At 37.1% G+C, this 27,061-nt stretch overlaps 1 protein-coding gene and 1 long non-coding RNA gene across 3 annotated transcripts; one reads left to right on the top strand and one right to left on the bottom strand.

The window, feature by feature from the left end:
• The first annotated feature begins 3,884 nt into the window (after positions 1 to 3,884).
• Positions 3,885 to 21,194, top strand: LOC126765364 (GMP synthase [glutamine-hydrolyzing]-like). Of its 2 annotated transcripts, none has more exons than XM_050483090.1 (4): positions 3,885 to 4,395; positions 4,477 to 4,706; positions 4,781 to 4,972; positions 7,565 to 8,535. In XM_050483090.1, exons 1-4 carry the CDS (start codon positions 4,332 to 4,334, stop codon positions 7,619 to 7,621), a joined length of 543 nt encoding a protein of 180 aa, XP_050339047.1. In that variant the 5' UTR covers positions 3,885 to 4,331; the 3' UTR covers positions 7,622 to 8,535. The 2 variants fall into 2 exon arrangements, with proteins under 2 accessions (XP_050339047.1, XP_050339048.1); XM_050483091.1 differs by lacking the exon at positions 7,565 to 8,535 and adding an exon at positions 20,996 to 21,194 and having other exon boundaries at positions 4,317 to 4,395.
• A 619-nt stretch (positions 21,195 to 21,813) lies between these two features.
• Positions 21,814 to 23,797, bottom strand: LOC126765448 (uncharacterized). The gene is made up of 3 exons (XR_007668405.1): positions 23,635 to 23,797; positions 23,309 to 23,580; positions 21,814 to 23,251 (listed from the first exon to the last, which is right to left on the bottom strand). It is a non-coding gene; the product is annotated as an uncharacterized LOC126765448 (long non-coding RNA).
• Positions 23,798 to 27,061: the final 3,264 nt, after the last annotated feature.

Genomic DNA, 27,061 nt, shown 5'->3' with positions numbered 1-27,061 from the left:
CTCAAAGAGGGTTGCTGATGGGCCGATGCGGTCCATTACCACCCCACAAAGTGTCCTTAAGCGAAAACACATACTTATGTGAAAGTGCCATAACTAAGTACTCAATTAAGATACAAAACTGTAATTTGGCACAAAGAGGGACACCTTTGCGCTAATTTTTTTTAAGTGGTCGTGGTAAATATACATATCTTTTGAACCGCTAAAGCTAACTAGACCAAACTTGCTGAGTCGTTTTAGTACTTCTTCGTACACTCTGACTACCCATTTGACGGTTATGTTAAAATACTAAAAGTGTGGTAACTTACTAAATGCGCCACAAGCATTAAATTTCACAACCAGGATAGCAAGGAAGGACTTTATAGGAACAGCTGTAAAAGTTGTACAAGTGGCATAGCACCGCCCACCTTTAGGTGATATCCTATATCTCAGGAACTGAGTGTATTCAAACATTACTATACGAGTACGATGCGAAAGGAGGCGAAATCGAATGTCCATCTCCCCTATTTTCCATATAACAAACTTTTAAATGCCATGATCAATTGTCGAAATTGGACTATAACTTTTCAGGGCTAATTTTTTACCGAACATATCAGTCAATTTGTTAGGTCAAGTATTGAAATTGTGGGAAAAACTTGGTTTGATGACATCATGGCCTTGTGCCAAAAATAGGTACAATCGGGTCAATCAGGGGTGATGTGAAATATGATAGTTGTCGGAATCAGAATAGAAACCGATAAAAAAAGTAGTAGGTGTCATGAATTCAGATATTGGTTTTATGTTTGAAACATAATTTATATCGGTTTTGGGTGCCATCGAAAGCAATTTTATTGGTTTTGATATCAGAAATAAAGTAAGAAGATAATCGCTTAACAAATTTTAATATTGCGTTATTTCTGTGAGGTGATAGACGGTTGAAAATTTTTAAGTTAAGAAATTTATTTATTACGAATTAATTAACTTTATTTTTATAGGGGAAAACATAGGAACAGAACACAAACGCAGTGTTGCTGCCAATTGAATTACAGGTGGAATCGTCGAGGGCTGCAAATGTGGTTCTATGACATTTAACGCCATAAGAAAGCGTTTTTATTCAGTCGATAATGAAATGAGAATCTTGAAAAATAACACACAAGTAAATACAAGCTAAACTCCACTTACGATTCTCCTGGGGCATCAATTGGTTTACTGTGATCTCTTAATATTTTCCTCTAAACCTTTCCTTTTTTCTTTTCTAATAAAAGGAAAGTTAAAAGTGCCGAACTCATTGTAAATTTAATTAAAAATGTTCTCACGAGATTTGTCACATTAGTAAACAGCTGATTTTAATATTGGGAAGCTGTTTAATATGGGTTTGTTTTGATTTAGTGGCTTGGAAAATACTTTGTAAACTTATGTATTATGCAAAGTATGCGACTCTCAACGTGTGTTTTTTTGTTTTTAATTATACGATATATTTTATATCGTAAAAATCTTTTTGATATAATCGGTATTGGCTGCATAAATTATGCAGATAACAATTTTGGACATAAAAGTATATTGGAAGAATAATGCTACTTCATTAAAAATAAATACATTTTCTTGTTGTTTGCTTTTTGAAAACCCTGGATTTTCGGCTGTACTGTTGGTCAGAAACGTCAATCTTTATATATAAAAATCACGTGTCACGTTGTTTATCCGCGATGGACGCCTAAACTACTGAACCGATTTTAAATTTGATTGCACACCGAGTGCAATTTGATCCAACTTGAGAGACAGGATAGCTTACATCTCAATTTATAATCGCAATATTATATTATTGCAAATTATTTGACAGTCACAATTATTTGTTAGCTCCAAAAGATTGTAACAGATGGCGATAATTATTGATTGGATTGAGTAAGTATTCAACAGATGGCGCTATGTTAAAAATACAAACCTTTTATATAAGTTGCAACTTTATAGCATAATCACCAAATATTTTACTATTCAAACACAAAATAAATTTATGTTATATCTTAGTTTCAGCAATACGTAGTCATTATGCTATTAAATTTGTGTTTTTAATATAGCGCCATCTATTGAATACTTACTCAATCCAGCCACCAGTTGACGTCACCTGTTAGAATATTTTGGAGCTAACGGATAATTGTGACTGTGAAATAATAGACAAAGAATTTGAATAAAATAATATTGCGATTATAAATTGAAATGTAAGCTATCCTATCAATAGAAAAATAATTTGAAATAAAATATTCAATTATTCTTACTTTTTCAATTTTTGATGTTAGCATAACCGGCCATGTGTTATAGCCCTGACAGACGAGCAAAATTAATGCGCATTAAGCAACGCTAATGCGAATTGAAATATTATGGTGACAGACGGCAGACTTGTGCATTTAGACAGCTAACTGTGAAATTTGTTTATTTATCTAAAGAAAAAAGTTAAATTAATATGAATAAGAGAAATTATTAATAGAAATTTTGGTTTTTTTCGAAAATCAATTTAAATTAATTAATTTTAACGAAAAAAATCGTTTATTACTAACTACGTTAAAAGATAATAGAGTGAAATAGACTGTTGCCTGCTAAAATTTGGTAAATTCAGCTAAATTCACGAAATTCTTGTGCATTACAAATTTGCATTAACATGGGTCAAATGCGCAAGTAAATGTAAATTAAGCCCGCTAATGCAAATTAACGCTGTCGTCTGTCAGGGCTATTACTTAGACTGAAGTATACATTACATTATTTTATATTGAATACTGTGAAATTATATTAGGTTTTAAATAATTAGTGCTTGATTGTTCAAAAATGTTTAATTAAAATATATACATGTAAGTATACGTACTATCACATAGTTATGATATTAAATTTGCTATGCAGCAAATAACAATGTATGATATATGTATGTATCTTGATGATGAGAGGTACTAAGGCTCCACGATAAATGTAACTAAATTTGGTTATCGAGCTATTTATTTTCCGCTTGCTTTTCATGTTATTGATTTATTTATTAATAATAGTTAATCGATTTACAAAAATTTATTTACCATTTTGCAGATAATTTAACGGTGTTTAATAATGCTATTTCCAAAAATTAATTAATGTACTACTGTGATCAAATTGAAAGGAGAATTTTGTCCATTTCATTTCCTTCAAAGTGTTCCTCTCCCGCTGCAAAACACTAATGTCAACGAATTTTCTATGCACTTGGAAAAATCATCCGTCGTGATGGCCATCAGGGGCTTCTTCGATTCAACTTTTATATCCTCAATTGAGTCAAAACGGTGTCCTCGGAGTGGTCATGTGAATTTGGTTAATAGCCAGAAGTTACACGAAGATAAATCATGCGAATGCGGTGGTTGCGGCATGATATTATTTAAAAATGTCGAATGCATTATCGAACTTCTTTGTTCAATAAATTCAGACATATGTAGTAAAAATCGAAGAATTCACTTTTAGAACCTCACAAAACGACGCGTATGTCAAATACTAATGAATATTTTGACGTGAAATTTAGCATAGATGTCACTAACAATACTCAACTTACTGATTCGAAAAACACAGGAAGTATAAATTAAAAATTCACCTTTCTATTTTATCACAGTAGTATATATTATTTTGCACCGAATCTATTTGTGTTAGCTAAATACGGATTAACCAAAAATATTGTGCGCCAATTAGTGCTAAATTAAATTGAGATGAATATACTGTTTCTGCCAGAATACCAAAATGAGACTTCTAACAAACAGAGTCACTAAATTACGATTGTGACAATTAGAGACATGAGACAATCGTGACAAGCAGAATACCGATATAAAAGTATTGATAATTCAAAATATTGAATATTATTCTTAAAGATTTAAAACTATTTGTTAGAAATTTAATTAAAAAAATATTTTTAAATTAATTCTTTTGTATTAACTCTTGCCGAATTCAATAGTATGAAAATTTGGTTCAATCGTATTAAAAGTACTTCCCTTTCAAATTCCAATCCTGTGGATTCTTATACCAGCTTTATCGTTTCCGTCTTCGTTCTTACATAATAATTTCATTGTATTAAGGGGTAACTGTTCCCCGTGAAGAGTTTATTACAATGTAATATAACACAAAATTTAGCCACAGCAACGCGTGACCGGGTCTGCTAGTAGTATTTTGATGTTTACAATCAAGTAAATAGTTCATAAATTATGCTTAAATGTTATTGATAGTTATTCCCAACTAACAATTTTGTGAACAAATTACATGAATTTGTTAGATTCGTTAGATGGACGTTAGAAAACCATATCGAAAATGGGAATTTTTCACCATGTAAAATTCACGATAAAAAAGAAAAATTTGTGAATTTTTCCATGGAGGAATGGCGTTCACGCGAAGTTCACGACAAGGCTGAATTAATCTTTCCCACAAAAGACGGTTAAGTTTAAGATATCTAAAAAAACATAAGTTTTTACATAGTTTATATTAAATATATTTTTACATTATCTTATTTTTCAGGTGATAAAAGAACTTATAGCTATGTGGTGGGGTTTTCTTGTAGCTCAGAACCCAATTGGAATGATTTGATATTTTTGGCAAAATTAATTCCTCGTATTCTTCATAATATCAATTGTGTTTGCTATGTGTTTGGAGGTCCCGTGCAATATGAAATTACGGATATAACTCATACTACTCTTAATGAATACGTTTTAGAGCAACTAAGGGAAGCTGACGCTATAGGAAACGAAGTATAATTTATAAAAGTTGATATTTTGTAGAAATACTTTTAACATTGATTGCATTCTATGTTTCTTTAATTTAGATAATAATTCAGGCAGGAGTACATCGTGTAATTTCGCAAATGCCAATTGTTTTGATTCCCATGTATTTTGACAGAGATCCGACGAATCGAACTCCGTCTTGTTGTAGGTCAATAGTCTTAAGACCATTTTTAACAAATGATTTTATGACCGGAGTACCAGTAATACCAGGATCTCTTCAGTTGCCAACACAGGTAGGAATACAATCATTTTATGTTACGTTAATTGTGTTTTCCTATTATAACAGCCCTATTCTGAAAAAACCTCTCAACTGAGTTGAGAGGAAAAATTTGAGAGATTTCTTGTGAGGCATATTTTGTGAGGCTATTCTTGCTCAAACCTCATAAGAAACAAGTAAGGAAGGGCTAAGTTCGGGTGTCACCGAACATTTTATACTCTCGCATGGTAAAGTGATAATCGAGATTTCATAATACGTCATTTACATATTTTTCAAATACCGTATTTTTGTAAAGTTTTATTCCGCTATCATCATTGGTTCCTAATGTTTATACTCGTATTATACAGAGAAGGCACCAGATGGAATTCAAAATAGCTTTATATTGGAAGAAGGCGTGGTTGTGAACCGATTTCACCCATATTTCGTACATGTCATCAGGGTGTTAAGAAAACATTATATACCGAATTTCATTGAAATCGGTATAGTAGCTCCTGAGATATGGTTTTTGGTCCATAAGTCGGCGGCGCCACGCCCATTTTCAATTTTTAAAAAAAGCCTGGGTGCAGCTTCCTTCTGCCATTTCTTCCGTAAAATTTAGTGTTTCTGACGTTTTTTGTTAGTCGGTTAACGCACTTTTAGTGATTTTCAACATAACCTTTGTATGGGAGGTGGGCGTGGTTATTATCCGATTTATTCCATTTTTAAACTGTATATAGAAATGCCTGAAGGAAACGACTTTATAGAGTTTGGTTGACATAGCTATAGTAGTTTCCGAGATACGTACAAAAAACTTAGTAGGGGGCGGGGCCACGCCCACTTTTCCAAAGAAAATTACGTTCAAATATGCCCCTCCCTAATGCGATCCCTTGTGCCAAATTTCACTTTAATATCTTTATTTATGGCTTAGTTATGACACTTTATAGGTTTTCGGTTTCCGCCATTTTGTGGGCGTGGCAGTGGGCCGATTTTGCCCATCTTCGAACTTAACCTTCTTATGGAGCCAAGGAATACGTGTACCAAGTTTCATCATGATATCTCAATTTTTACTCAAGTTACAGCTTTCACGGACGGACGGACAGACGGACGGACAGACGGACGGACAGACAGACATCCGGATTTCGACTCTACTCGTCGCCCTGATCACTTTGGTATATATAACCCTATATCTGACTCTTTTAGTTTTAGGACTTACAAACAACCGTTATGTGAACAAAACTATAATACTCTCGTTAGCAACATTGTTGCGAGAGTATAAAAAGCTTAAAAAAGTCACCACGTGAGGTAAAACGCTTTTTGCTGTCAAACAGCTGTTTTAATAAAAATAAACAAACAAAAACACAAATGGATAATAAAGATATGTATGCGTCTGTGCTTGAGGGTGAAACATTCCCAATATGGGTACAATCGATTGCGCCGATTGTGCCCTTGATCCCAAATTTCGTGCAAAATCTTTAAGAGAAAATTTGTTTATTTATTTATATTTATTTTTATTTATTTATCTTACCCCTTCTTTGTATCTGAAACATCCTGCGCGCTTGAAGGGAAGAAAATTTCACTGCCCTTAACATCCATAATTAATTTCGAAATAAAGTGCAGAGCTCTGGACACAGAGAACTGGCTCATAGAGAGCATATATGTAACTATTACCAACGAATTTTTGGTAAGAGCCATGCCCGTAAAAATACAAACACGCCAGGAAACGCAGATCAAAAGATATACTCGACTTCTGCACATCATGCGGCACCAATTCACCTATAAGTACTTTACATAGCGATTTTGGGAATCGAAATGTATTTATAATTGTTGTGTCTTGCATAGTAAAAGGATCGCTTTTGTCTCGTAAACCCTTCAAAATTTTCTTCCTACCCCCCGAATCCCCCTCCTCAACAATTGCCGCATACACAAAGAACAGTTTCTCCATGCTAGTTATAACACTCAAATATTAAAAAAAAAATGTCAAATATTGATGTAAAACAAAACAAACACACATGTTTTGTATTAGGATGCCTGCTTTCACACGTCACAGATATTTGTGATAATAGTGAGCATTTGAGCTTTTGAATTTTCGCCAGAATAAGGTAACCCTCACTATAGTGAGAAACATCACTGTAGTGAGGTTGGTGACTTTTGTGAGGGCATGAGAATAGGGCTGTAAGTTTAGTCTTTGCTTTGACATTTTTCCACTCGCTATCTTCGATTACTTGCAAAAATATTTCATATGTAAGCAACAACAAAGAAAAAGGATATTACATAGAGTACTGTACAATCCAGAATATATATACCTCATTAAAGTGGTATAGCCTAGCCGATGTTACTAAGTTTTGTTTTACACATACTATTTTAAGTTTTACTTTCAAAAATGAAATGCAATGTTAAAAAATTAATATTCTTAGTTGTACAACGATTTCCAAATCTTAAAATCTTTTTGTTTAACTTTTAATTTAATTAATTATTGGCTGTCAAAATGAGTTATGTTCAACCATGACTATTTCTGAAGCATTCGTAATATTTGTAAATTGACGTAAAAAACAAAGTTAGGCAAAATCTATTGATTCCCTTAGAATGTGCCAAAGGCACTAATTTTTATATCTGAACAATGTATATTAAGGTTGTAACTCCCAGAAGGCAACTTCGGAGACCCTATAAAGTATATACATATATATAATGGGTAGTCGAAAGGTATTTTCGTATCTTGTCAATAGATGTTGCAGTCGTATATCTCCGGTGCTACCAATCACATTGTGTCATACCATACAGTGTTGGAACGGTAAGCTTCATTTAATAAAAAATATAATAAGATAGTTGAAAAAAAGTTACAGATGCTCAAAAATAAGTGAAAATAAAGAAAAAATTCGCTATATTTTGAAATTTTTGTATAAAATGGAAAAATGCCACGCAAGCCACCAATGAAATTTGTGAAGTTTACAGAGACGATGCATTATCAGCTCGTGTAGCACAACAATGGTTCGTTCACTTCCATTCTGGAAATTTCGATTTACACTGATGGAATAATGTCGCTAGCGAAAAAATGACAAAAAGTGGTCGACAAAAAGTGGTCGACCAAAATGGTACATATTTGTTTATTTATTTATTATTATAAATATAAAAAAATAAGTTAAAATTTTATTAGAAATACGAAAAGACTTTTTCGACTACCCAATATATCAGCAAGCTATGTTGAATCGATCGTGATCCATGTATGTCTGTATAAACGAGGAAAAGTCCCTTAGTATTGGAGATATTGATTTGAAATTATTCATACGACCTTTTAACCCCAATAAGCTGCTCATTTGTTAGAAACGCCGATTTCGGAACACTATAACGTATAGCTACCACCTTAGACTGATCTATTAAAATTAAATTCCTAACGAAATTTGGAGTGAATTATTGTCCAATACAGTGATACCATCCCCAAACATATTGTTCAGGTCGAATCACGTATAACTGCCATACAAACTAACTGATAAAAATCAAGATAAAGATTTTCATAAAAGATCCGTAAGCAACTTTAATTATACTTAAATGTTGTTTATATCATCCTACCACCATTTGTATACATGGCCGATCACGTTTAAAGATTTAGTTATAGGTAATATATGTATGTAGGGGTGGATTCGTATTTATTATCAAAAAAAGTGTTTAATTTACAAAAGTGTTCTTATTTTATTTTTTATAAAAATGTTCTTAACAATGTTTTAGTTTTTATTTTTCAACTGGCACCGTGCTCGTCCGCGTGTCGACTGACTGTCGTTTTCAAAGTCTTCGTTACTTGTTTCTTCATCGCTACTCGTTGTCTTCGTCGCTACTCGTTGTCTATTGCGATCAGTGTTGCATGTTACTGTCCGTACGTTCGCCCACTTCTAGTCTGTCCTTTATTCGTTCCCACATTCGGCCGTCCTGACATTCGTTCGTCCTCGAACGACGTGCACCATTTTTTCATGAACTCGGCAACTGTTGTTGTTCGATACGGTCCTTCGTGTTCGCCTATTTTTTCGACATCATACCTACCATGATTCAATTTCTTAACAATTTTGTACGGTCCTAAAAACTTTTTCTTAACCTTTAATGCGGGACCATATTGTGTACGCTTTATAGCTACTAACTCATTTTCTTCATACGTTTGTTCGGCTTTTCTTGTTGTATTAAAATTTTTTCGATTTTCTTCCTGAATTATTTTAATATTTTTCCTAGCAATCTCTCTAACCTGGTCACGTTCTGTTTCTAGCTCTTTGATTACCTCATTTTCAATATACTCACTCAAGTCTATCTGATCTTCTACACGCGTGTCAAGCCCTGTTAACAGCTTGAATGGGGACACCTTTGTGCTACGATTTGGATAATTGTTTAAACTTTTTTGTATATTATCAACCTTTTTATACCACTGATCTGGATTGTTCATTCCCCTATTTGATGACATCCCACCGTAACCACCTTGATTACCTCCTGCCATACCCATATAATTGTTGCCCTGTCGCATGCCACCAAAGTTGCTGTTCATCCCACCGCCTTGTGGCATGCCAACGTAGCCATCGTTCATGCCACCTACTTGTGGCATACTACCAAAGCCAACACTATCACCCCCACCATTATTCATGTTTATACCCTTACCACGTTGCATTAATGACATCATACTTCCACTACCACCACCTCCACTTTCACTATTTCCGTAGTCACCACTACCACTACTTCCTTGATTCCAATCATTCGGTGCATTTACGTCCCAAGAGCCTAAACCCCCACCACCTCCACTTCCACCTTGATTACCTCCTAATCTCCCTCTACTGTAGCCAGGTGGTGAGTTGTTTCTACCCCTCACCAACTGATCCAATAGATCGGCCAAAGCCCTTTCGTTTGATTTATAACTGTTTATCAATTCCTGAATAACTACGTTGTCACTATATTCCCCTGCACTCAAACATAACTTCTGAAATTGTTTTAATAACTCTATTCTTTTTTCTTTGCATCTTTCTTCCACTTCTTGTTCAACATTACTCCTCTCTATGAATTCTGCACCTTCTGACTTTATATTAATATTGACTTTATCTAGCACTGATGTGCCTATGAATACTGAACACGGAATATCGGTTTCGCTGGTGATGTGGAACTGTTGTAAGAATTTCAAACCATCAACCTCCAATTCTGCGACAAAACTACCATATGTTGAAAATTCTTTGGCGCATGCGCCATATAAAGTGCGCTTGTCATCGACCACTTCAATGTCAAATTTAATTTTTTTGAAAACGTCTCTCCGTATTAAGCACAAACAACACCCAGTATCAACTAATGCATCAACTTTTAGTCCTCCTACCTTCACTATTTTCACCGGTAAACTTATTTTTGATTTGTCAAAATTCACAACATTAATCTTATCTGATTCCTTCTTTACTTTTATACCCGCAGTACTATTGCATTCAAAAGACTTGTGTCCTATACCATTACATTTGAAACATTTGGTTTGTTGACTGTTGCAGTCCCGAATGAGATATGTGGAGCTTCCACACCTAAAACACGATTTTGAGACTTTCTGATTATAAGCTGTATTTACTTTCTGTATTGACTTGTCTGCTTTACTATGGATTTTTTCGTAAACTTTTATCTTATCTTTTAACTCACTAATTGTTTTTGCTTCATACAGAACCGCTTTGTTTAATTTCGTATCTATTATACCCTCAATAAAATATGATATTAAACTTTCAGTATCGATATTTACTGGCTTTCCAATTTCTGTAAGAACATACAAATACTCGCGAAACGTTTCGTTTATCCTCTTCTTACGACTTCTCAACTGACTATGCACTTCTGACGACGACACCTTTTTCCCAAATTCACTGACCAATTCTTCTTTCAGTGATTCCCAACTGACCAAGCCTCGTTGACTTCTAATAAACAATTTAGCAGCTCCTTTCAGCAACTGCTTACTGTAAATAAATTTCTGCACACTATTCCACCCTACTACTAATGCATTTTCCTCAAAGTCATTTATCCATTGTTGAATATCGATATTATCGTCACCGCTAAATTGTGTTAGGCTTTCTTGGATATCGCTAAACGTAAAAACAGATCTACCTATCGGTGCCACAGTGGCAGTAAAATTTGTATTTGGTACATCGTCGTAGGAACTAACTGAATCAGCACCTTCGTCATCCTCATGCGTCTCATGTCCATGATGCAACAACAGTCTCTTTTGCAACTCTGCTTTACGTCCAGTAGTGGAAATATTTAGTTCACGTAGTGCTTGCTGCAATTCCCTAATATTTAGTGTCAGTATTGCTTGTCTGTCCATTGTCGCAATGCACTGTTACAATTCAAATTTGTAATTATAATTAAAAAGTATTTCTAAACAAACTACTAGGAATGTAAAAATAATGAAAAATATATATGTATATAAATATATCGATCTTCTGTTCAACTTATCTGCTTTCTGCGTCCAACTTCTCTGCTTCTTCGTTCAACTTCTCTGCTTCTCGCTTTTAACTTCTCTGCTACTTCGTTCAACGTATTCGACTTGTCTGTTTCTCGCTTTTAACTTCTCTGCTACTTCGTTCAACGTATTCGACTTGTCTGCTTCTTCCTTCAGCTTATTCAACTTCTCTGCTTCTCGCTTTTAACTTCTCTGCTACTTCGTTCAACGTATTCGACTTGTCTGCTTCTTCCGTCAGCTTATTCAACTTCTCTGCTTCTCGCTTTTAACTTCTCTGCTTCTTCGTTCAACGTATTCGACTTGTCTGCTTCTTCCTTCAGCTTATTCAACTTCTCTGCTTCTCGCTTTTAGCTTCTCTGCTACTTCGTTCAACGTATTCGACTTGTCTGCTTCTCGCTTCTTCGTTCAACGTGTTCACCTTTCATTACTTTCAAATTACTGGTCGATGCCACCAATTGGTTTCTATTGCTTACTTCTTTTGTTTGCCACACTTCGTTACCACACGATCGTCGTTTTTTCTCGTACTCGAATTCGCTGCTACCACTTATCGCTGGATTTGTATTTCATACGAATGGAGTACATTAGCTGCTTTTTCGCCGTTAATTTTGAAATGGCGACTTCGTATAACGACGCACAATTAATGACGCTTCCCGAACTTTCCAGAATTTTAGTATGTTTGAAAATTAAGAAATTTTTATTGCTTTTGAGGACGCTTTTTTTTCACTGGCCGACACTTGAAATATGTTTGTGTATTACACTGCGTTTGACGACGCTGACAATTGCAAAATAACGGACGATTTAATATTGAATGTTTTTATAGCGTTTGACGACGCAATTTTTCAACGCACTACCAACAAATGATTTTTAAAACTTTTTTCTTTCACAATTCCACCGGTTGAGCCCCCAATTTGTAGGGGTGGATTCGTATTTATTATCAAAAAAAAGTGTTTAATTTACAAAAGTGTTCTTATTTTATTTTTTATAAAAATGTTCTTAACAATGTTTTAGTTTTTATTTTTCAACTGGCACCGTGCTCGTCCGCGTGTCGACTGACTGTCGTTTTCAAAGTCTTCGTTACTTGTTTCTTCATCGCTACTCGTTGTCTTCGTCGCTACTCGTTGTCTATTGCGATCAGTGTTGCATGTTACTGTCCGTACGTTCGCCCACTTCTAGTCTGTCCTTTATTCGTTCCCACATGTATACAAATAAATGCTTATATCGGCACACCTCTGTAATGTGTTGTGATTTTTACAATGGATAAAATTATGGAACAAAGTCTCAAATTTTGAATTTCTACTAAATTTCGTCTGCGAAAACGTTGCAAATGTTAGAAAAAAGTTACGATGATTCAGTTTTATCAAATACGAGTGGTACAATGTCTTCAAAGACGGTCGAGAGATCGTTGAAGTTCAACTGATGAAAATATTAAAAAAGTGAAGGATATGGTGCTTGAAAATTGTTAGACAAGTGTTAGTGAGATGGCAAGAGAGCTCGACACCTCCCGCGAGTCCACTCTTGCTGGGCTCGTTCCGATAAAACGTTATAACTGCTGATGAGACATGGGTTTATAAGTTTGACATGCAAACAAGTCAACAATCGTCGGAATAGAGGGGAAAAAACGAGACGAAACCAAACAAACACCCCAAAGCCGCTCAAATATCAAGGTCTTGGTTTTGTGCATCATGAATATGTTTCGGAGCTAAAGACGGTCAGTAAAGAGTTCCATTTGGCCGTATTGAGGTGTTTGCGTGAGAACATCTTTCGATAATGGTCGGAATTGTAGAAGAACAATTCATGGATTTTACACGATGATAATGCACCATCGCATTGAACCACGGTTGTAACGGATTTTGAAGCGAAAACTGCATTGGATACCATCGATCAACCACCGTATTCACCAGATTTGGCTCCGTGAGATTTTTTCTTGTTCCCCAAACTGAAGTTGCCGCTTCGTGGAACCCGTTTTCAATAGTATGAAGAGATAAAACAAAATTCGCTGAAGGCCATTCCAAAAAGTGCTTATGAAATGTTGCGACAGCTGGAAAAACCGTTTATCATAAGTGTATTACATCTGGTGGGAATTACTATGAAGGCGAAAAAATAAATTTTGATGAATAACTAAATATTATGGGTTTTATTCACAATTTTCGGGTTATTAAATTGCATCAGGAAATTTATGATTATTCTTTAAATTAATAAATTCTAAATTTTATAATATTTCGAGTTTTTTACTTTTTATGAGATTACATTTTTAATAGGTCTGATGCCCACTTAAGCTTTAATATTGTGTTTTTGAATCCTTTTTTCTAATAAATTCGATATGTGCTCTGTGGCATTAATGTCAGGTGATTATGGTGGTGTTTGGAGTTGCTTGCAATTTTCAATAAGGAGCTACATAAGTAGACCGACAGGGAGAGCAAACGATGCCATATTTTTTCCCGCTCTTTTGACATTTCTCTTCAGTAAGGTTTGCAATTTCATCGTGTAAAGATATTCGATCCAACAGCGAGTCGAAATTATTATATTTAAAACCTCGTGTTGAAATTAGTTCTATAAATGATTGTTATGTACCTGAACTATTACAACACTATAACTATCTAAAACAAATATTTTGAAAAAAAAAAGAAAATTAATGATTAGGTAAAAATCAAAAGATAGTAAGTAAAGTAAAGTTTTAATAATTAAGGATGCGGTAATTTTACATTGAGCGTATCTGCTTTAAGTTGTAATAATGCATTACTAATGTGGGATGGCAACTCTATCCTGAGCGAGCTGACTCAGCGAGCTGTTGCATCATCTCACTGATTGGACGACGAGTAGGAGACGAGGCGGCGAGCGCGACTGATCGAGCATTAAAAAGAAGCCTTGTTACTTTTGAATTTTTCGTTCACTTTTAATTAATATACATTTTCTTGTTCAAATAAACTTAAAGCTACATTCAAATAAACTAAACGCTACATTCAAATAAACTAAACGCTACATTCAAATAAACTAAAATCTACATTTTGGGGGCTCGTCCATAAGTGAAAATTTTGCTGTGTGCGATTCGGCATAATGGCGTCGCTTGGTGCGTTTGAAAAGATACGTGAAAATCTAAAGCGTAGCAGAAAAGAGGCTATCGCGGCGTTGCACAAGTTTGTGTTTGAAAATGACGGTGACCGAGCAAACCGCAAACGGTTGCGCGAATTTGAAGGATTTTTGTTTGATGCCAGCGACGAGGCATACTTACAAAAGTTAGCATACGTAGACAAAAATTTAAACGAAAACGACCTCGCTTGCATATGCAACATTTTAAGTATAAATTACAAACGCGAAAATTTAAAACATTACATATTTGAAAATCTTCAAAAGGGACGCTTGTTATACGCAGGCGCTAACGACGACGACGGCAGCGACAGCGCTAACGAAAACAAAGAGAGCGACGACGAGAGCAACGACGGCGACGGCGACGGCGCAAGCAAAGACGATGCAAGCGACGTGGCAAGCTCAAAACACAACAACGATGGCATAAATCAACGAGTACAGACTATGGGAGTAAATTCAACGAGAACAACGAATATAAGAAAAAATATTAACGACGATTGCTTTCTCTCTTTTGCGAATGAGGGTGAAGCGAATATAAATACAGACGCGGCGAGAAATATTACGACACAAATGTCACGGTTTGCTATTAATTTTCGAGACGTAGAGGATTCGGTGAGAACAAATGACGGCACAGAAAAAATACCAGTTGAAATATGGATAGAAGAGTTTGAAGAGACAGCGGCAATTATGTTTTGGGACGAATTTCAAAAATTTGTGTTTGCTAAAAAATCGCTTAAAGGACTTGCTAAACTTTTTATATCAAGTGAAAGAGGTATCACGTCGTGGGCAAAATTAAAGCTATGTTTACTTGATGAATTCAAATCAGTAACAAATAGTGCACAATTGCATAAATTGCTTGTGGGTAGAACAATGCAGGAAAATGAAAGTGTGCTGGAGTATTTTTTTAACATGAAGGAAATTGCTTCGCGAGGCAATATCGAAGAATGCGCGTTAATTCAATACGTGATTGACGGAATGTTAGATCTGAACATTAATAAAACAATTTTGTACGGCGCGAAAAATGTAAAAGAACTTAAGGAAAAACTTAAATGTTATGAACGTATAAGCGAAAGAAACAAGCAAGTGACGGTGAAAAAACAGCTGAAAAAAGAAAATGACAAAAAAGAAAATGACAAAAATATTAAACGAGACTTTGTGTGTTATAACTGTGGTGCAAAAGGGCACAAATCAGTAAATTGCGATAAAAAAGAAAAAGGTACAAAATGTTTTGAGTGTCAGCAATTTAGCCATATAGCGAAGGATTGTGTGTTTAAAAAATCTAGCAACAACGCAAAAAGTGTAAACATAGTGAGTGCAAAAGACGATATTATGCACAAGCCAATTAGCATAGATGGTTTGTATTGTAAAGCTTTGTTTGACACTGGTAGCAAAGTTAATATAATATCATTCGATTTATACAAGACATTAAATAGGCCGGCAATGAGTGAATCAAAAATTCTGCTAACTGGGTTTGGTAAAAAATGTAATTTTAAACCAAAGGGTGAAATAGAAAAAACAATAAAAATTGACGATGACTATTACAATTTGTTGTTCCAAGTGGTGGCAACTGAGTTTTTGGAAGTAGATATGATTATCGGTGCTGACTTTTGTTTATTAGCTGAAATAAAAATTAACCCTTCAGGACTTAATATAAGAAAATTGAATAGTGAAAATGAAAATAAGGCGTTTTCTGTGTTTAACATTGAAATTGAACCAGAGAGTGGTGATAAAATAAATATTGACGTAGGTGCTAGTGCGTATGCTAGACAAAAAGTTTTTGAACTGGTAAAAGACTACAAACCAAATAAGTGTAAATCTACCAATGTGCAAATGAACATAGTTGTACACCGCGCAGATTGCCTTTTAGTGAGCGATGTGTTGTAGACGACCAAATTGAGCAATGGCTTAGTGAGGGTATAATTGAGATATCGGAATCGGAGTATAGTAGTCCGATTGTCCTTGTCAAAAAACGCGATGGTACATCTAGGCTATGTGTGGATTACCGTAGATTGAATAAGGTAATCATCAGAGACAGATTTCCACTACCACTGATAGAAAACCAATTGGATAGACTACAAGACGCGAAAGTCTTCAGTACAATTGACCTGAAGAACGGTTTTTTTATGTCCCTGTGGCAAAGAGTAGTCAAAAATACACGTCGTTTATTACGCATAGTGGTCAGTATCAATTCTTAAAGGTGCCGTTTGGTCTTGCAAATTCGCCGAGTGTTTTTCAGCGACACATCAACGCAATTTTCCGTGACTTAATGCGAAGCGGCATTGCACTGTCGTACATTGATGATATCATAATACCAGCTAGTGATGAAAGTGAGGCTTTGAACAATTTAGAAAAAGTGTTTAATGTATGTAGAGACCTTGGACTGCAAATAAACTTTAAAAAATGTCAGTTTCTTAAAAGAAAAGTAGAGTTCCTTGGACATACAATTGAAAATCAGCAAATTACGCCTTCCCAAAGTAAAACCGAATCCTTGTTAAAATACAAGCTTCCACAAAACCTGAAGCAATTAGAAAGTTTTCTAGGGTTAGCTAATTACTTTAGAAAATTCATAAGAAACTTTTCGACGATAACTAAACCGCTTCTTCTTCTTCTTAATTGGCGTAGAAACCGCTTAAGCGATTATAGCCGAGTTAACAACAGCGCGCCAGTCTTTTCTTCTTCTCGCTACGTGGCGCCAATTGGATATTCCAAGCGAAGCCAGGTCCTTCTCCACTTGGTCCTTCCAACGGAGTGGAGGTCTTCCTCTTCCTCTGCTTCCCCCGGCGGGTACTGCGTCGAATATTTTCAGAGCTGGAGTGTTTTCGTCCATTCGGACAACATGACCTAGCCAGCGTAGCCGCTGTCTTTTAATTCGCTGAACTATGTCGATGTCGTCGTATATCTCGTACAGCTCATCGTTCCATCGAATGCGGTATTCGCCGTGGCTAACGCGCAAAGGACCCTAAATCTTTCGCAGAACTTTTCTCTCGAAAACTCGCAACGTCGACTCATCCGTTGTTGACATCGTCCAAGCCTCTGCACCATACAGCAGGACGGGAATTATGAGTGACTTATAAAGTTTGGTTTTTGTTTGTCGAGAGAGGACTTTGCTTCTCAATTGCCTACTCAGTCCGAAGTAGCACCTGTTGGCAAGAGTTATCCTGCGTTGGATTTCTAGGCTGACATTGTTGGTCGTGTTTACGCTGGTTCCAAGATAGACGAAATTATCTACGACTTCAAAGTTATGACTGTCAACAGTGACGTGAGTGCCAAGTCGCGAATGCGACGACTGTTTGTTTGATGACAGGAGATATTTCGTCTTGCCCTCGTTCACTGCCAGACCCATTTTCTGTGCTTCCTTGTCCAGCCTGGAGAAAGCAGAACTAACGGCGCGGGTGTTGAGGCCGATGATATCAATATCATCGGCATACGCCAACAGCTGTACACTCTTATAGAAGATGGTACCTTCTCTATTTAGTTCTGCGGCTCGAACTATTTTCTCCAAAAGCAGGTTGAAAAAGTCGCACGATAGGGAATCGCCTTGTCTGAAACCTCGTTTGGTATCGAACGGCTCGGAGAGGTCCTTCCCGATCCTGACGGAATATCTGGTCGGTTGTTGATTTGCCAGGTCTGAAGCCACACTGATAAGGTTCAATCAGTTTGTTGACGGTGGGCTTTAATCTTTCACACAATACGCTCGATAGAACCTTATATGCGATGTTGAGGAGGCTAATCCCACGGTAGTTGGCGCAGATTGTGGGGTCTCCTTTTTTATGGATTGGGCATAGCACACTTAAATTCCAATCGTTGGGCATGCTTTCGTCCGACCATATTTTACAAAGAAGCTGATGCATGCACCTTATCAGTTCTTCGCCGCCGTGTTTGAATAGCTCGGCCGGCAATCCGTCGGCCCCTGCCGCTTTGTTGTTCTTCAGGCGGGCAATTGCTATTCGAACTTCTTCATGGTCGGGTAATGGAACGTCTGCTCCATCGTCATCGATTGGGGAATCGGGTTCTCCTTCTCCTGGTGTTGTGCGTTCACTGCTATTCAGCAGGCTGGAGAAGTGTTCCCTCCATAATTTAAGTATGCTCTGGGCATCAGTGACTAGATCACCTTTGGGGGTTCTACAGGAATACGCTCCGGTCTTGAAACCTTCCGTAAGCCGCCGCATTTTTTCGTAGAATTTTCGAGCATTACCCCTGTCGGCCAGCTTATCAAGCTCTTCGTACTCACGCATTTCAGCCTCTTTCTTCTTCTGTCTACAAATGCGTCTCGCTTCCTCTTCAACTCTCGGTATCTATCCCATCCCGCACGTGTAGTGGTCGATCGTAACGTTGCGAGGTAGGCAGCCTGTTTTCTCTCCGCTGCGACACGGCACTCCTCGTCGTACCAGCTGTTCTTTTGCACTTTCCGAAAAACAATGGTTTCGGTTGCAGCTGTACGTAAGGAGTTTGAAATGCCGTCCCACAGTTCCCTTATAACTACCCCAGTGAAGAACTAAACCGCTTAGTGATTTAAAAAAACAAAATAGGAAATTCGAAATGAGAGAAGAGCAAAAAAAATCATTTGAGACGGTGAAGCAGCTTTTGAGCCAAAAACCAGTTTTGAATATTTTTAATCAGCGTTATGAAACAGAGGTGCACACAGACGCGTCCGCCGATGGTTACGGTGCCGTACTCCTACAAAAATCACCAGAAGACAAACAGTGGCACCCTGTGTATTACATGAGCAAGAAGACAGCAGATGCAGAGAAGAAATATTCGAGCTATGAGCTAGAGGTGTTGGCAGCTATCGAGGCGTTAAAAAATTTAGAGTCTATTTACTCGGTTTGCACTTTAAATTGGTGACAGACTGCAAAGCCTTTACAAAGACATTGGAAAAAAAGGATCTGTGCACAAGGGTGGCTAGATGGGTACTCTTTCTGCAGGAATACGACTACGTAGTGGAGCACAGGTCAGGCTCGCAAATGAGACATGCCGATGCTTTGAGCAGATATGCCGTGCTAAGTTTCAACAGTGAAAGCATACTTACAAAAATTCATCGCACGCAATCCCAAGACGAAGAGCTACAAACGATAAGGGAAGTACTAAAGCATAACTCTGCATACGACGACTATTTCATTAAGGGGGACGTTTTGTACAAGTTGATCGACGACGTTGAATTGTTGGTAGTAGCTCAAGAAATGCAGAGAGCCATCATCAAGCAAGCGCACGAAAGAGGGCACTTCGGAGTCAAGAAAACGAAAGAACTTATAACCAAAGGATATTTTATACCGGAACTAGAAGTGAAGATCCGAAATACTATTACGAATTGCGTGCAGTGTGTTGTAGGCAACCGTAAACAAGGTAAACAAGAAGGAGAACTGCATCCTTTAACCAAAGGAGACCAACCGTTACATACGTATCACGTCGATTTTCTAGGACCATTAGAATCCACAAGCAAGCAATATAAACATATATTTGCGGTAATCGACGCTTTCACCAAATTTTGTTGGCTGTACCCAACCAAAACGACATCTGCTAAAGAGGTAATTTCAAAGTTAGAGATACAGACGGCTGTATTTGGCAACCCATTTCAAATAGTATCAGATCGTGGTTCGGCGTTCATGTCTGAAGATTTCAGAGCGTACTGTGGGGCGGAAAACATCATACACTGCAAAGTAACTACAGGTCTACCCAGAGCCAATGGCCAAGTGGAGAGGCTCAATGCGACAATTACCAATGTTTTAGCCAAACTTAGCATAAAAGATCCGACGAAGTGGTACAAATATGTGGATAGCGTACAAAAATCAATTAACTCGACGTACACAAGAAGCACTGGTCATACACCGTTTGAATTATTAGTAGGTACTAAAATGCGTACTAAAGACGACCATGATGTAAATCAGGTAGTTCAAGACGAAATCGTAAAGAGCTACAACGACGGCCGTGAAATAATGCGAAAAGAAGCGAAACAACAAATACTGAAATTACAAGACGAAAATCGAAAATCCTATAACCTTCGTCGCAAACCAGCAACCCGCTACAAAGATGGCAATCTTGTGGCTATTAAACGTACGCAGTTCGGTGGAGGGTTAAAGCTTAAACCAAAGTTTTTGGGTCCATATAGCGTGGTAAAAACAAAAGCAAACAACACGTACGATGTTTTACGAGTCGGTGACGGCGAAGGAGCCAAACGCACTACAACATGTGTAGAGTATATGAAGCCTTGGCCGGAGAATGATATAGTCAGTGGCACATTCGAGTCGAATGCCTAGCAGGATGGCCGAGATGTGGGATGGCAACTCTATCCTGAGCGAGCTGACTCAGCGAGCTGTTGCATCATCTCACTGATTGGACGACGAGTAGGAGACGAGACGGCGAGCGCGACTGATCGAGCATTAAAAAGAAGCCTTGTTACTTTTGAATTTTTCGTTCACTTTTAATTAATATACATTTTCTTGTTCAAATAAACTTAAAGCTACATTCAAATAAACTAAAAGCTACATTCAAATAAACTAAAATCTACACTAATAATAATAATTTTTTCATTAAAAGTTCTCCATAACATTGTTCACGAAATATCAAAATTAGATGGCATATCCCGAGTTTTATACGACTTGACATCTAAACCACCAGGTACAACCGAATGGGAGTAACTCTATTATCTAATTTTAACCTGATTTCTATGATAGAATCATCAATCTCTAATATAAATCGTATGAAATATGTGGAAATGCTTTAAAAATTTGCTGATTTTAACTTTATAGTTATTAAATAAATGTGCTCTTAAAATAATTTTTTTACTTAATGAGCATGTATTCAACGCTGTTAAGTATGCCTTTTATTGAATGTGATTATTTGAGGCTAAAAGGAATATTTTTTTGTATACTTATTAAATGAAATTTTTTTACTGGTGTTTTAATACTTAGAATTAATCAAGCTATAATCAATAAGGTTAAACGTATAATGGAGGCTGTGTTCTCATAAAAACTGCGCAACAAAATATCAGTTTTCGCATGAATTAACGATTTTTATATACATATATGAAAGGCCTAACAAGTACAAACAAAAATTGGAAATCGAATAATTGTTTAATTTTCTAAGCACACATTAAGATATAGATAATTATCATATTGAGAATTGAGTGGTATTAAAGATTATAGGAATAAAAAGCATCAATATAATACACATTTACTTAAATATTTAATTAAATATTTAACAGTCGAGTTGAAAATCGTAATAGGGGACATATTACGATTTTCAACTCGACTGTTTCGGCATTATTGATACCTGGATCTCACACTGGATGGAATAGAGAGGTGGAACTAACTCAAAAATTTTCCGTAAGTATATGACCTGACGCCGCATGCGTTCTCCTGCGTGAAATTATGTGTTTTGAAATGAAAAGAAAGATGAATTTATATTCTGTTGAAAATCATTTATTTGCGATTTTTCTACATTTTTTTAAATATAGCGCGGCTTGATAAACAACATTTTTTGGAGTAAATACACAGAGAAGATGGTATTCCAATTTGTGAACACGCCACGTAAAGTCGGCCGTGTGAAAAACATGGTATTTCCAAATTTATGCCACACACTTCTAGCGACTATCCTTGTGTCCTGTTGATTCTCATCGCAAATGCAAATCGTTGCAATCCAAAGGAATTTGTAGAATCAAGTATTCGGCCGACCTCCTTGTATTCGATAACTGCGTCACTATCAGTCGGGTTCCATTACACAGTTTCGGCGCATGAAGATTGCGAAATATAATAATGACAGATCCACCTTTTAGACGCCTCCATAGAATTTTTAAATTCCACCGGATAATTCACGACTTCATCTTCATTGTCAAGACGATCGATTGATTTGTATGAGCGCAAACCTCCCGGAATTTGACTTTGAATCTTCCAGTTTAAGTCAATAACATTGGTATTTTTGGAAGCTAAAATTGCGCGTGAACTCAAGCAATCGTAGTTACGATAATTTGGCCAATGTTCGGATAAACATTCGTGATGAGTTCATCTTTCGTTGATGTGAATTGACAAAAGGCAGGTGGAATTGATATCAAACCACTGGAAGTATCAACCGAAAATTGTCCATTCCAATTCTTAGCGAATACGATGTAAAAAGTCTTCGGCAATGTCATTTTTGTTCGTATCCCATAATTTGATGTGAATTGACAAAAGGCAGGTGGAATTGATATCAAACCACTGGAAATATCAACCGAAATTTGACCACTTCCAATACTTAGCGAATACGATGTAAAAAGTCTTCGGCAATGTCATTTTTGTTCGTATCCCATAATTGGCGAGGATTTGAAGGCTGATATGTCGAAATGATCATCGTGAAAAGTTTACGAACTTCCGTGGCATGCGAAGTAGTTATCGCATCGTCCTAGTTTGATTCCAGTGATTATCATGTTTCAGCAATTGTAATTGCTGGTGTACCATTTAGAGTACGCAATGGCTCAAATGAAATTCAACCGCGTACAATAATCAATAGCAACCGAAGGTAGAAGCAATCGTCGTTTTTAGGGTGGATTGTATAAATTAGTCCTAATGCAGTAGTTAAGAATACAGCTGGATGCCCATCTACTGTTTGGCCATGCTTTCTGCGTAACCATTTCTTCGACGATGCATTCCATGTATAACATCGAAGACATTTCCCGAATAGAGCATTGTTCTCGCAAACGGATCACTGAGGCAAGTTGAGAAGAAACTCGTCAATGTCGATTTCGTTGTTGGCGGTATTTCCGTTGGCTGTATTGTATTCTCTGGGTTGAAGTACACTCTTTGGCCTTCTCCAAATGTACTGCGAGATGCATAACAGTCAAAAATCGTTCATGAATTGCAAAAGTAAATATCTTACAAAACGCTTCATTGTAGTTCACGCATCGAACCATTTGATACTTGCTGATCTTATAGCGTTCAAGGCCAATAACCGCCATGTTGCTTTCTTTGATGACGTACTTGACGTATTTGATCGATTTCACCAAACTGCTATACTAAATATTGATAAGACTTTTGAATGTGAGTTAGAATATGGTACAATTCATGCGCTGTCAACTTCGATATACACTTCTCTAAATTGAATGCTGAATGTTCTGCCATTGTCGTCTGGTGAGCGACGCCGATAGGTTTCTGAAAGAAAAGCACCTGGATAGTGTTTCGTACATTTATTGTCAGACATACAACCGAAGTGGAATTGCGGTGTCCGCACGGTCCATGAAGTATATTGGTTTTCAATACTTCGTATAATTCTCGATCTATCTCCGAATCAGGAATTTTCGCAGATATGATTTCATCAATTTGATTTGATGTAACCACGATCCATAATTCGGCACGTATGTCATCGCATCCAGCATAAATTATAAGCAAACAAAAAAAGTTAGTACAGTTAATATTAATAGAAGAATTTAGCGAACTAACAAAGAATGTTAGTACAGTTACCTTTATGATTAGGAGTAAGAAAACGAACAAGTAGTGTTAATATAATTAGTCTTAAGATTCGATTCAATTGATGAAGAATTAAAAGCCCACAGTTTCTGGTGCAGTCAATGGAAATTTGTCTTTAAATAGTTTTAAAAATATTGAAAAATGCAAAAACAGTGACAAAATTGCAATTACACCCAACCCAAAAAAAGAGCCGTTTCCTATAGTAAAATGGGGATACATTCCATGTTATATGAAATCCATGTAAGATGAAATAAAGAACTATATTTATTTTGAAAAACTGTGCAAAAATGTTGAAAACTAAAAAATTTCAGATATTCACACAAACTGTATGTTCATAAGGCATTTTATTGAGCATTAAAACTTAAAATACATAATTCATACAGGTGAAAAATTGGTAGATTAAGCAAAAAACAAAAGAAATCTGTTAAGTTATCAGTGCGTTCAAAAAAATAACGTTGAAAATTAAAAATATATACATACATATATGTATATTAATCGGCAAATTTAACTTACGAAAAGGTCGAACCGAGCGGAGCTGACCCTAATCATAAGAAGGTAGGAGGGGGTAATTAATAACTTGCTGCAGCAAACGGTACAGTTGCAGCGGTAAATGCAACAACAACAAGAGCCAACATCTACACAACAAGCAGTCGCAACAACTCCTTCTTAGTGACGATAAAGTTATAAGTAATTTTCGTCATTTAAGTTTGATAATTTACTCAAATAAATCGTAGTAAACGAAACACTAAGCGGCGAAACAGGAAGATGCATCCAACAATTGACATACAAACAGCAACTGGGCGAAGGTAAGGCAGCGTTTGAAATAAAGATACCAACCAACCAAGAGAACTCTAGGATTTTCTTTTGGACATAGGCATCTTAGGGATATTCTAACAAAAAAATTTACGAAAGTTATCGTACTCATTTGAATGATGTACAAGATGAGTTCTAAAATATTTTTTTTGAACCTAGCGCCCCCTGGTGGCGCCATCTATATGTCGACTAGTGCATTAGAATCTGCTATCTTTATCGATTGTCTAGTGAGAATTTCATGACATTTCATTGATAGGAAGTGAAGTTATTGCGTTTTAAGTGTTAGTACTTTTGTGTTACCTGTGCGAAAATTAGCTTCGAACAAAGAGCCAGCATTAAATTTTGTTTTAAAATTGGTAAAACTTTTTCCGAAACATTTCAATGGTTTCAACGTTTTCAAAGTGGTCGTGACGATCAACATGTGGGCCAATCAAAATCCGTGATCACTGGAAATTCCATCGAAACTGTCCGTGAATTCATCAAAAATCTGCAGAAATCTTCATTAAAATTCACGGAAGTGGCATTGAACATCTCAAGAACATCGATTTATCTTATTTTGACCGAACTTTTGGGTTTACGAAAGGTTTTTGGTTTGCTCCGCACAAATGGACTAACGACCAAAAATTGCTCAGAATCCAACATTCGAAGGACATCATTAAAGTGGACAAAAAAGACAAAAACTTCCTTACAATATCGTGACTGGTGACAAAACGTGGTGTTTCCAATGTGATCCCGAAACGAAACGCCGAGCACTGAATGGAAGGCACGGGACGAGCCGAAACCCAAAAAATCGCGCATGGAGAAGTCAAAAGTGAAGACAATGCTGATTTGTTTTTATGATTCCAAGGGTATTGTTCACGAAGAAATTGTTTCACCCAGCAAAAACGTTAATGCGGTATTCTACCTTGGAGTTTTGAAGCGTATTCGACGTGTTCGGCCCGAATATCGCAAAGATGAAAGTTGGCGTTTTTGCACGATATTGCGCCGTCTCATCGATCGACGATTATTTGAACAAAAATTACATTTTAACAATTAGCCACTCACCGTATTCAACTGATATGGCACCGTGCGACTTCTTCCTTTTCTTAAAAATGCATTTGATCATGAAAGGAAAGAGTTATGCAGACGTAATGGCCATTCAAAAGGCTTGCACCGGCATACTGGCGGCCATAGCGGCCAACGAGCTAAAACACTCGTTCCACATGCTCTTGGACCTGACAAAAAGCTGTATTGAACAGAAGAAGATTATTTTGAATAAAATAAATTGATTTTGCCGAAAAAACCATTTGTTCTGTTTTTTTAAGTCCTGTTTACTTTAGGAGGGAGGATGGAGTCATGTGTAGAGGTTCACGTAAGTGAGGAATGTTCTCTGATCGCCATTCACTTGGGAGTGGCCAGAAACGATTCCCCCCTTTTGATGACGACCATGGCAAACGAAATAAGGACTACGATTTGAGGGCATGCACCCTTAATTGGGAAGGTGCCGCTGCCCAGCTGGTTGATGTCCTCGCGAAAATAAAGGCTGACATCACCGCCGTCCAAGAAATGCGATGGACGGGACAAGGACAGAGACGAATAGGTCCTCGTGACATTTACTACAGTGGCCATATAAAGGAGCGCAAGTTTGCTGTTGGATTCGTAGTGGGAGAGAGACTCCGTCGCCGAGTACTATCATTCACTCCGGTGAATGAACGTCTAGCCACAATCCGCATCAAAGCGAGGTTCTTCAACATATCGCTGATTTGCGCCCACGCCCCGACGGAAGAGAAGGACGAGGTGACCAAAGATGCCTTCTATGAGCGCTTGGAGCGCGCTTATGAGAGCTGCCCCGCCACGATGTCAAAATCGTGCTTGGCGACTTTAACGCCAAGATGGGCAAAGAAGGTATCTTTGGCACTAAGGTCGGTAAATTCAGCCTCCACGACGAAACATCCTCAAATGGGTTGAGGCTGATTGACTTCGCCGGGGCCCGAAATATGGTTATCTGTGGTACTAGGCTCCAGCACAAGAAGAAACATCAAGCTACCTGGCTGTCTCCGGATCGAAAAGCCACCAACCAGAGCGATCATGTTGTGATAGACGGAAGACTCCTCTCCAGTGTTTTAGACGTGCGTACGCTCCGAGGTCCTAACATCGACTCGGACCACTATCTTGTTGCAGCCAAGATTCGCACCCGCCTCTGTGCAGCAAAAAACGCACGTCAACAAACACAAGGAAGGTTCGACGTCGAGAAGCTGCAATCACAACAGTCAGCCGAACGATTTTCAACTCGGCTTGCACTCCTGCTCTCTGAGAACACTCGTCAACAACTCGGTATAAGGGAACTGTGGGACGGCATTTCAAACTCCTTACG

This window comes from Bactrocera neohumeralis, unplaced genomic scaffold, assembly GCF_024586455.1.
Source record: "Bactrocera neohumeralis isolate Rockhampton unplaced genomic scaffold, APGP_CSIRO_Bneo_wtdbg2-racon-allhic-juicebox.fasta_v2 cluster10, whole genome shotgun sequence".
Taxonomy (NCBI): Eukaryota; Metazoa; Arthropoda; class Insecta; order Diptera; family Tephritidae; genus Bactrocera; species Bactrocera neohumeralis.
The sequence above is the reverse complement of the archived record's forward strand: the minus strand, read 5'-3'. Positions and strand labels throughout refer to the sequence as shown.